The sequence below is a fragment of the Oncorhynchus tshawytscha genome, linkage group LG04 (genome assembly GCF_018296145.1).
Source record: "Oncorhynchus tshawytscha isolate Ot180627B linkage group LG04, Otsh_v2.0, whole genome shotgun sequence".
NCBI lineage: Eukaryota > Metazoa > Chordata > Actinopteri > Salmoniformes > Salmonidae > Oncorhynchus > Oncorhynchus tshawytscha.
Genome location: NC_056432.1, coordinates 47087171 through 47099214, shown reverse-complemented (window position 1 = coordinate 47099214; position 12044 = coordinate 47087171). Strand labels below are relative to the sequence as shown.

The 12044-nt window shown below is 43.1% G+C and overlaps 1 protein-coding gene across 1 annotated transcript in view; it reads right to left on the bottom strand.

The window, feature by feature from the left end:
• Window positions 1-12044, bottom strand: part of rasgrf2b (Ras protein-specific guanine nucleotide-releasing factor 2b) — a 173587-nt gene that overhangs the window by 17152 nt on the left and 144391 nt on the right. The window contains 1 exon segment of the mRNA XM_042320823.1: window positions 10808-10871. Within this exon segment, the coding sequence (XP_042176757.1) occupies window positions 10808-10871 (64 nt within the window).

Below are 12044 nucleotides of genomic sequence, written 5' to 3'. Positions count from 1 at the left end.
CAGATTCGCTTCCCCTCTTTATTGCAGGATTGTGATCTGTGATTTATCAACAGCAACACTAGTTCATCTTGAATAATAGTTAAGTTAACAACTTAAACAAGTTTAAACACTTAACTTCAACGAATCAACACTATATCACATCATTTCAAAGTGTATACTGTAAGTAACTCATATGTCAATACATTTTAGGAACAAGTAGGCTATTATTACTAAAACATAATTTCAGGTTAACAAAAAAAGTAAACACCATAGGTTATGATTTGATTTATTAAGATCCCCATTAGCAGATGTCAATGATGACAGCTAGTCTTACTGGGGTCCAACATATATCAAAAAATACATTACAGACAAAAGACATGTGTGTATGCATCTATCAGTTACACATACACATCAGTCAGTGGACGCTCCTCAGAGGAGGAAGGGGAGAACCATCCTCCTCAGTGAATTTCATACAAATAAAAATGGTAAAACATTAAAAAAGTTATTATTTTTAGATAAAACTATACAAAATATAAAATAATATAAAATACATCACCAAATAATTGATTAAAATACACTATTTTGCAAAGGTCTACAGTAGCCTCAACAGCACTCTGTAGGGGGGCATCATGGTGTAGCCAGAGAATTGCTGGCTTCCGTTCTCCTCTGGGTACATTGACTTCAATGCAAAACCTAGGAGGCTCATGGTTCTCACCCCCTTCCATAGACTTACACAGTAATTATAAAAACTTCGAGAGGACATCATTCAACCTATCAGAGCTCTTGCAGCATGAACTGACATGTTTTCCACCCAATCAAAGGATCAGATAATAAATCTAGTCACGCCCTGATCTGTTTCACCTGTTCTTGTGATTGTCTCCTCCTCCAGGTGTCACTTTTTTCCACAGTGTATTTATCCCGGTGTTTCCTGTCTCTCTGTGCCAGTTCTTCTTGTATGTTTTCAAGTCAACCAGCATGTTTTCCCGTGCTCCTTTTTTCTATTCTCTTTTTCTAGTCTGCCCGGTTTTGACCCGGCCTGTTTTTTCTGGACTCCGTACCCGCCTGCCTGACCCTTCTGCCTGCCCTGACATCGAGCCTGTCTGCCACTCTTTACTTCTTGGACTCAGAATCTGGTTTTGACCTTTTGCCTGTCCACGACCATTCTCCTGCCTACTCATTTGGATTATAAATAAACTACAAAGACTCTAACCATCTGCCTCCTGTGTCTGCATCTGGGTCTCGCCTTGTGCCCTTATATCTAGTACTGAAAGCATAAGCTAAAGCTAGATAGTACTGCCATGCATAAAATGTGGTGAGTAGTTGACTCAAAGAAAGAGAAAGACAATAGTTTAACATTTTTTTTTCTACCAAAATGAAGGAGAAGCAAGACAGAAATAGAGTGTATTTTTTTTTCACTTTCAGTTTCCCTTACTAAAATACCCTGCTCAAACAGACGGATGATATGTTAGCTAGATGGCTTTGATGGCGCTGACAGAAGCAAAAAGCTTGCAGTATTTTTTATTTTTTTGTATGTTATTTATTACATTATTAGTCTAGCAAGATTGTTATGTTATTACATACACCCGGAAAGAACTTTTGAATATTAGAGTGGCAGTAACTCACCAGCGTTACGACCAGGAATATGACTTTCCCAAATTGGATCCTTTGTTTGTACCCCCCAGGGCAATTTAACTTTTCCCAGACGCTGCTCCAAGACGACGCCGGCAGAGAAGAGGTATTCGGAGCAGACTTCTAGTCCGACTCAGGAGGTGTGCACACCATCCACCACATCCAAGTACATCACTCGGCAATATTCAGTCTCTGGACAATAAAGTAGATGAGCTCAGAGCAAGGATCTCCTTCCAGAGAGACATCAGGGACTGTAACATACTCTGTTTCACGGAATCGTGGCTCTCTCCAGATATACTGTCCCCGTACAGCCAGCTGAGTTCTCAGTACATTGCGCAGGCAGGAATAAAGAACTCTCTGGGAAGAAGAAAGGCGGGGGTGTATGCTTCATGATTTACTACTCATGGTGTGATTGTGATAATGTTGTGATTGTGGTAACGTTCACCCGACCTAGAAAACCTCACAATCAAATGCCGACCGTATTACCTCTCAAGAGAATTGTCTTCGGTTATAGTCACAGCCATGTATATTTCCCCTCAAGCCGATACCACAATGGCCCTCAAGGAACTACACTGGACTATGTGCAAACTGGAAACCACATATCCTGAGGCCGCATTTATTGTAGCTGGGGATTTTAACAAAGCAAATTTGAGGAAAACGCTACCAAAGTTCTATCAACACATTGACTGTAGTACTCACGCTATTAAAACACTCGACCACTGCTACTCCAACTTCCAGGATGCATGACTCCATTTAGCTTATCCCTTCCTATACGCAGGAACTCAAACAGGAAGTACCCCTGCTAAGGTCTATTCAACGCTGGTCTGACCAATCGGAATCCATGCTTCAAGATTGTTTTGATCACGCTGACTGAGAAATGTTCCGGGTAGCCTCAGACACTGAGAAAGTGATTGTGTTCATCAGGAAAGTTATAGTGGGTGTTGTTCCCACTGGGACTATTAAAACCTACCGAAATCAGAAACTGTGGATAGATGGCAGCATTCGTGCAAAACTGAAAGAGCGAACCACCGCATGTAACCATGGCAAAGTGACTAGGAATATGGTTGAATACAAACAGTGTAGTTATTCCCTCCGTAAGGCAATCAAACAGGCAAAACGTCAGTACAGAGAAAAAGTGGAGTCGCAATTCAACAGCTCAGACACGAGACGATTGTCTACAGACAATCACGGATTACAATGGGAAAACCTGCCACACCGCGGACACCGACGTCATGGTCCCGGACAAGCTAAACACCTTCTTTGCCCACTTTGAGGATAACACAGTGCCACCGATGCGGCCAACTCCCATGGACTGCGGGCTTTCGTTCTCAGTGGCCGACATGGGTAATGCATTTAAAGCGTGTTAACCCTCACAAGGCTGCCGGCCCAGATGGCATCCCTAGCTGCGTCCTCAGAGGATGCGCCGACCAGCTGACTGGAGTGTTTAAGGACATATTCAATCTCTCCCTATCCTAGTCTGCAGAGAGAGCACGCCCCTATCCACATCGATGGGACCGCAGTGGAGAAGTTGAAAAGCTTCAAGTTCCATGGCGTACACATCACTGACGATGTGAAATGGTCCATCCACACAGACATTGTGGTGAAGAAGGCGCAAAGGCATCTCTTCAACCTCAGGGGGCTGAAGAAATTCAGCTTGGCCCCTAAGACCCTTACAAACTTTTACAGATGCAGAATTGAGCGCATCCTGTTGGGCTGTATCAACACCTGCTACGGCGACTGCCCGCAACTGCAGGACTCTCCAGAGTGTGATGCGGTCTGCCCAACGCATCACCGGGGGCACACTGCCTGCCCTCCAGGACACCTACAGCACCCGATATCACAGGAAGGCCCAAAATATCAACTAGGACATCAACCAACCGAGCCACGACCTGTTCACCCCGCTACCATCCAGAAGGGGCGGTCAGTATAGGTGCATCAAAGTTGGGACCGAGAGACTGAAAAACAACTTCTATCTCAAGGCCATCAGACTATAAAATAGCCATTGATAGCCGGCTCCCACCAGATTACTCAACCCTGCACCTTAGAGGCTGCTGCATAGACATGGAATCATTATTATTTTAATAATGGAAAACTTGTCGCTTTAATAATGTTTACATACTGCTTTACTCATCTCGTATGTATATATATATTCTATTCTACTGTATTTTAGTCAATGCCACTCCGACATTCCTCGTCCTAATACTAATATATTTCTAATTCCATTCTTTAACTTTAGATTTGTGTGTATTGTTGTGAATTGTTGGATATTACTGAGCTGTTGGAGCTAGGAACACAAGCATTTCGCTACACCCGCAATAACATCTGCTAAATATGTGTATGTGACCAATAAAATTTGATTTGATTTGACTATCCAACACAACACTGGAACTCTTCCAAGTCAAGGTAAGCTTTCGGTTTTACAAATTTATTGCCACCAGGCGCCGCCGGTGTTACTGCTTACTGTAATGTGTAACTGCACACTGTAATGTTACTGCATGATTGTAGAGGGTTTACTAATGCGTTAGTTCTATTAGCTATGCTGACTATGACAGTACTTTAGCTAATATGGTGACACTGATGTAGGCTGTGTGTAGGGGTTTGGCTTGGAAAGTTTTTTTTGCCTGGTCACGCTGATGCGTTGTGCATTGAAGTTCACAAGCGAAGGGAAGAGGTGAGAGTGTTTACGCGTGATCAAGTGTGCATTCATTCCGCTGATTCAGGATAGCTTCAAATAGTCCTCGTTGAGGAATATATCCATTCCTCTCGAGTTCTTGGCTCTTTCCTGAACCTCAGGAACTTGACCACTATCTTGACCATCTGACCACTGTCGGCCTGGGCCTGTCACCTGGGTTGGTGGTGGGTTTTCCAGTCCTATGGGCGTGCTCCACCTCAATCTTCCTGTGGTCCATCTTGACTTTTTCTGAGATAATTTCCCACCATCCAGGTCTCATGTGGAGATGCTGCAATTCTGTCCACAACCATGTTGTTCCACCTTGATTGTCCTTTGAGATAATCCGATTTCTCACTGTTATCATGGATTCACATACAGAACTGAGGTCCTCTCTCAATAACTTACAGATTGCTGTCATCTTGACATTCTCCTGTTTAAAATAATCGAGCTGACCCTGGGAGAACTGCAAACTGTTCTTCAGGTCCTGGACCACTCTGGTCAGGTCGTCCATTATTGTATTAGCTGACTCCACCAGTTTCTGGACAAAACACTTGAAGCTATTTCGTGTCGTTGTAACAACTGTTTGTAAAACTATTTTTGTTCGCTTTTTGTTCGACACCACTGTCCTCAACGGTACTCCCACTGGCTTTGGTCTTTGTCATGGTAACAACATAGATTACGCTGTTACTCCTCGTAGATCCAGGGCAGGTCGCAGGGAAGATTGATAACAACAAACAGTAGGGTTCAAGACAGCCACAAGCTTAGAACAATCCACTCCACTGATCCCTGACCTACGGGGGGTGCAGACATCTGTTCCTGCTCAGCAATAGCACACTTGATTATTAACCTCAGGGGGCACTATTTTCACCTCCGGATGAAAAGTGTGCCCAAAGTAAACTGCCTGCTACTCAGGCCCAGAACCTAGGATATGCATATCATTTGGATAGAAAACACTCTAAAGTTTCCAAAACGGTTAAAATAATGTCTGTATAACAGAACTGATATGGCAGACGAAAACCTGAGAAAAATCCATCCAGGAAGTGGGATTTGTTTATGTTTGTAGTTTTATATTGAATGCCTATACAGTATCCCATGACTTAGGACTAAAATTGCACTTCCTATGGCTTCCACTAGATGTCAACAGTCTTTAGAAATTGTTTCAGGCCTGTATTCTGAAAAATGAGGGAGTAAGACCACTGAATGAGTGGACCCTGAGAAGTCCCCAGACCTGTTTGCTGCGCACGACCGAGAGCACACCTTTCTTGTTTTTCTTTTATATTGACGAAGCTATTGTCCGGTTGAAATATTATTGATTATTATGACTAAAACAACCTGAGGATTGATTATAAACATCGTTTGACATGTTTCTATGAACTTTACTGATACTATTTGGATTTTTCATCTGCCTGTTGTGACTGCCATTGAGCCATTGGATTACTGAACAAAACGCGCCAACAAAACTGAGGTTTTTGGATATAAAGAGGGACTTTATCAAACAAAACAAACATTTATTGTGAAACTGGGAGTCTTGTGAGTGCAACCATATGAAGATCATCAAAAGTAAGTGATTAATTTTATCGCTATTTCTGACTTTTGTAACTCCAATACTTGGCTGGTAACTGTTTGTAATATTTTGTGTGCTGGGCGCTGTCGTCAGATAATCACATGTTATGGTTTCGCCATAAAGCCTTTTTGAAATCTGACACCGCGGTTGAATTAACAAGAAGTTCATATTTAAGCCGATGTATAACACTTGTATGTTTTATGAATTTTTATTATGAGTATTTCTATTTTTGAATTTGGCGCTCTGCAATTTCACCGGATGTTGGCCAGGTGGGATGGTAGCGTCCCACATACCCATAAGAAGATAACTAATTAGGTTTGATACATTGAATCAGGTGGGTTAGTGCTGGGCTGGAACAGAAGCATGCACACCCAGCAGGGTTGGTCTGTTCCATTTCTAATAGGTTTATAAACTCAGCAAAAAAATAAACCTTATTTTTTCAGGACTCTGTCGTTCATAGATAATGAGTAAAAATCCAAATAACTTCACAGATCTTCATTGTAAAGGGTTTAAACACTGTTTCCCATGCTTGTTCAATGAACCATAAACAATTAATGAACATGCACCTGTGGAACGGTCGTTGAGACACTAACAGCTTACAGAAGGTAGGCAATTAAGGTCACAGTTATGAAAACTTAGGACACTAAAGAGGCCTCTCTACTGACTCTCAGGGTTCCTGCTCATCTGCGTGAACATGCCTTAGGCATGCAGCAAGGAGGCATGAGGACTGCAGATGTGGCCAGGGCAATAAATTGCAATGTCCGTACTGTGAGACGCCTAAGACAGTGCTACTCGGAGACAGGACGGACAGCTGATTGTCCTCGCAGTGGCAGACCACGTGTAACAACACCTACACAGGATCGGTACATCCTAACATCACACCTGTGGGACAGGTACAGGATGGAAACAACAACTGCCCGAGTTACACCAGGAACGCACAATCCCTCCATCAGTGCTGACTGTCTGCAATAGGCTGAGAGAGGCTGGACTGAGGGCTTGTAGGCCTGTTGTAAGGCAGGTCCTCACCAGACATCACCGGCAACAACATCGCCTATGGGCACAAACCCACCGTCGCTGGACCAGACAGGTCTGGCAAAAAGTGCTCTCCACTGACGAGTCACGGTTTTGTCTCACCATGGGTGATGGTCGGATTCGTGTTTATCGTCAAATGGAATGGGCGTTACACCGAGGCCTATACTCTGGAGTGGTATCAATTTGGAGGTGGAGGGTCCGTCATGGTCTGGGGCGTTGTGTCACAGCATCATTGGACTGAGCTTGTTGTCATTGCAGGCAATCTCAACGCTGTACGTTACAGGGAAGACATCCTCCTCCCTCATGTGGTACCCTACCTGCAGGCTCATCCTGACATTATGGCAGCATCCGCGCAAAACGAAAAAGGGAAACATTATCGAATACAAGCAAGTGTAGCTATTCCCTCCGCAAGGCAATTAAAACAAGCTAAGCGCCAGTATAGAGACAAAGTAGAGCAATTCAACGGCTCATACACAAGACGTATGTGGCAGGATCTACAGTAAATCACGGATTACAAAAAGAAAACCAGCCCCGTTGTGGACACCGACGTCTTGCTCCCAGACCAATTAAACAACTTCTTTGCTCGCTTTGAAGACAATGGGACCTGTTGGATCGGAGGGTGAGGGCTAGGGCCATTCCCCCCAGAAATGTCTGGGAACTTGCAGGTGCCTTGGTGGAAGAGTGGGGTAACATCTCACATCAAGAACTGGCAAATCTGGTGCATTCCATGAGGAGGAGATGCACTGCAGTACTTAATGCAGCTGGTGGCCACACAAGATACTGACGGTAACTTTTGATTTTGACCCCCCTTTGTTCAGGGACACATTATTCAATTTCTGTTGGTCACATGTCTGTGGAACTTGTTCAGTTTATGTCTCAGTTGTTGAATCTTGTTATGTTCATACAAATATTTACACGTTTGCTGAAAATAAACGCAGTTGAGAGGACATTTCTTTTTTGCTGAGTTTACATTTTGTGTGACTTAAACTGTATTTTTGTTCACAAAATGTGCTAACATAGGTACATATACAATCCATGGTATACAAGGATGTACCCTTATTCTCTTGGGGCATTCATTGCCTCATCTGCTTTACATCTCTCTCTATCAGAGGACAGAAAGCATCACAAAAGAAACAGCCTATCCATTCACCCTCTTCCATGGCTGTTAGCTAGCTACCTAGCTACAAATTCATTTAGACTTACAATGATAAATACATCAAGATAGCTAGCTGACTAGCTAATATCAAGTTAGCAAACTGGTGAAATGTTATCCACATAGCCAGCTATACAGTATGTAAAGTTAGCTAACATTACATTAGCAGCTCATTTGAGTTAGCCTGCACACTAACGTTCTGTAGCAAGCTAGCTAGCTAATAATACTTTGATTTTGATCATTTAAAAATATATTTACTTACTTGAAAAGGGGTTTCCACTGCCTCTGTTTTCTGGCTCCTTAGAAAAACAAAATAATTTGCAATCTTCCCGAAGATTCCAGTGGTAGCAAAATGCAGCCAGCCATGTGGACGATTGGAGAACTTCCAACAGACTGATTTTGGTCTTCCAACATGGTGACTGGTGCGGTTGTTAGGTGATTTGTGACACAACTGTAAGCCCTCTATGATTAGTGACACGTGTCATAATGGCTTCACCATATAAATGTGTTCTTATTCTATTTCTATGGAAACAAATCAGCACTAATCATTGCTAGCTTGCTAGCTATCAAAGTGGGTGTTCACTTGGGGCCAATGGTGAAATTAATTGCACTTTTATGTCAAATTAGTAAACTGGCTAGTTGAGTTTTACAAACATGTCTGTGTTGTTTTTTTTGTACCCTTTTGAAATGATATTTAGTGACATTTAGACTTTCAAATCTCTTATTCCCCTACATGGGGACTATTCGGGAACCCAACCCCCACCCCACAAAAAAAAACATTTTTACAAATATTTATTTATACTTTTTTTCCCCTGCTGATGCACTTGTTCTGTAATTGTCATGGTGTTCCTGAATCCCACGGTTTTTACCTTTCTAACAGTACTAAACATATGTTTGTAGGACTTATAGTTAATAAAGGTCATTTTCAATATATGTTGCTTAGAAAATGCCAACAGAGGGCGTCAAGAGACTACTTTTAAATTTGATTTTAAAACAATGGAGCAAATATATTACATTTCATATTGGTTTAAAGTTTAAATTGAATTTAGTTTAGAAGACGGATTCAATTTAACTACACTGAACACTGAATATAAACGCAACATGTAAAGTGCTGGTCCCTTGTTTTATGAGTTGAAATAAAAGATCCCAAAAATGTTGTGCACAAATAGTTTACATCCTTGTTAGCGAGCATTTTATCCTTTCTCAAGATAATCCATCCACCTGAGAGGTGTGGCATATCAAGAAGCTGATTAAACAGCATGATCATTACACAGGTGCACCTTGTGCTGGGAACAATATGCGTTTTTGTCACACAACACAATGCCACAGATGTCTCACGTTTTGAGTGAGCGTGCAATTGGCATGTTGACTGCAGACCTGTTGCCAGAGAATGTAGTGTTTATTTCTCTACCATAAGCTGCCAACATCGTTTTAGAGAATTTGGCAGTACGTCCAAGCGGCTTCACAACTGTAGACCACATGTAACCATGCCAGCCCAGGACATCCACTTCCGGCTTCTTCACCTGTGGGATCGTCAGAGGGGGGGACTCATTCTGAATGACTGGGCCTGGCTCCCCAGTGGGTCGGCCTGGCTCCCCAGTGGGTGGACCTATTGCCCTCCCAGACCCACCCATGGCTGCGCCCCTGCCCAGTCATGTAAAATCCATAGATTAGGGCCTAATTTATTTATTTCAGTTGACTGATTTACTTATATGAACTGTAACTCAGCAAAATCTTTGAAATTGTTGAACGTTAAGTTTATATTTTTGTTCAGTATGGTATTCATTTAAAACTAGGTTTAAAGTTTTGTGCACCAACATGATTTAACCCAGTTTAAGAGTTAATCCATTTTGGTGCAACCCACCCTTAATGTGTAAGTGAACGGATCAGTTTGCAGAAAGACATGAGGGCAGTTTCCCATCCAGTGGAGGGAGAGGGGAGCAAAAATATCCAGTGTCACAGTGGTAATATTTAAACACAACTGGAGACAGTCATTTTTGCGACAGGTTATTATTGACACGTCAGCGCTATTGTACCGAGCAAAATAGTGTAGAAGCAATTGCTAACTAACTGTAAACAATTGTAGGAATCTTGGCTAACTGTGAGGCAAACAATTCACTTATTTATTTAGTTAACCTATCTGATCAAAGACTAAAACTTCTAAAATATAGCTAACTAAGCCAATCACAGGTCTCCGTTTACTGTACATTATAAGGTCGTCCGGGTTAGGGTTTGGACAGGGGGAAGGCCGTCATTGTTAACCGTCAAGTTAACTGACTTGCCTCATTAAATAAAGGTTAAATAAATAAGAGGAATGTGGGTGACGTGATTGATGGAGAGAGGTGTAGGATGAGGTAGGACAGAACTCTGACTGGTATCTCTCTACTGGATGGTGCTAAGGGTTTAGAGGGGACTCATCAGGGGTTGATTATCTGGGGAGTGTAGACACTCTTACCAAGATGAAGTGTAGCAGGGGACTGCTTCTCTGGCAAATTCAGAAGAGGTATCAGTTCCGTACAAAGGGGGCAGAGTTCACCAGCGCTAAGGTGAATGAGAAAGGAAGAATGTCCTAACTACAATGATTACTAGGAACCAATCAGAATCAAATGGGACAATACGGTTAGGGACTAACATGAACTTGTCCAGTAAGAAAGGCTTGTTTTCGTTGCAAAATGTGTTCTGTTTTACTACGGTGTGCACTAATGAATACACCCCATGTCTTACCTAGAGAGGTTTGTGAGTAAATGAGAGGGGTTTCTGGATAGTGGAGTTTTCTCACCATCTGAAGGATGTCTTCTATCCTCAGCTGGGCATCTGCTTCCTGCTCATCCAGAGAAAGGGTACTGCAGAAACATTTCACATGATTGGTCAATACAGCCGTTGAAGCGATAGAGTACATGTGTCATCAGCATATGGATGAATTTTACACTTATCTCATCAACGATATTGTTTTTGTAGAGAGTGAACAGTAATGGACCAAGTATAGAACCTTGTGGGACCCCTTTAACCAACTCCAATGGCTCCGACTGGATTCCGTTGACTCTAACAGCCTGACAAATCTGGGTTTGGGGGATGGCAGGAGAACGCTACCTGCCCCAATGCATAACTGCAAGTTTGGTGGAGGAGGAATAATGGTCTGAGGCTGAGTTTCACGGTTTGGGCTAGGCCACTTAGCCCGAACACTACAGCATACAATGACATTCTAGACGATTCTGTGCTTTTAACTTTGTGGCAACAGTTTGGGGAAGTCCCCGCAGCAATGTTCCAACATCTAGTGGAGTACCTTCCCAGAAGAGTGGAGGCTGTTGTATCAGCATATGGGGACCAACTCGCTGTTAATAGGACTGGGATCGGATGCCTGTCGTTGGTTTCATGACAGTCATGAAACCAACGACAGGCATCCGATCCCAGTCCTATTAACAGCGAGTTGGTCCCCATATGCTGATACAACAGCCTCCACTCTTCTGGGAAGGTACTCCACTAGATGTTGGAACATTGCTGCGGGGACTTCCCCAAACTGTTGCCACAAAGTTAAAAGCACAGAATCGTCTAGAATGTCATTGTATGCTGTAGTGTTCGGGCTAAGTGGCCTAGCCCAAACCGTGAAACTCAGCCTCAGACCATTATTCCTCCTCCACCAAACTTGCAGTTATGCATTGGGGCAGGTAGCGTTCTCCTGCCATCCCCCAAACCCAGATTTGTCCGTCTAACTGCCAGATGGTGAAGCGTGATTCATCACTCCAGAGAATGCGTTTCCACTGGTCCAGAGTCCAATGGCGGCAAGCTTTACACCACTCCAGCCAACGCTTGGCATTGCGCATGGTGATCTTATGCTTGTGTGCGGCTGCTCGGCCATGGAAACCCATTTTATAATGCTCCTGACGAACAGTTATTGTGCTGATGTTGCTTCCAGAGGCAGTTTGGAACTCGGTAGTGAGTGTTGCAACTGAGGACAGAATATTGTTACGCGCTACGCACTTTAGGACTTGACGGTCCTGTTCTGATAGCTTGTGTGG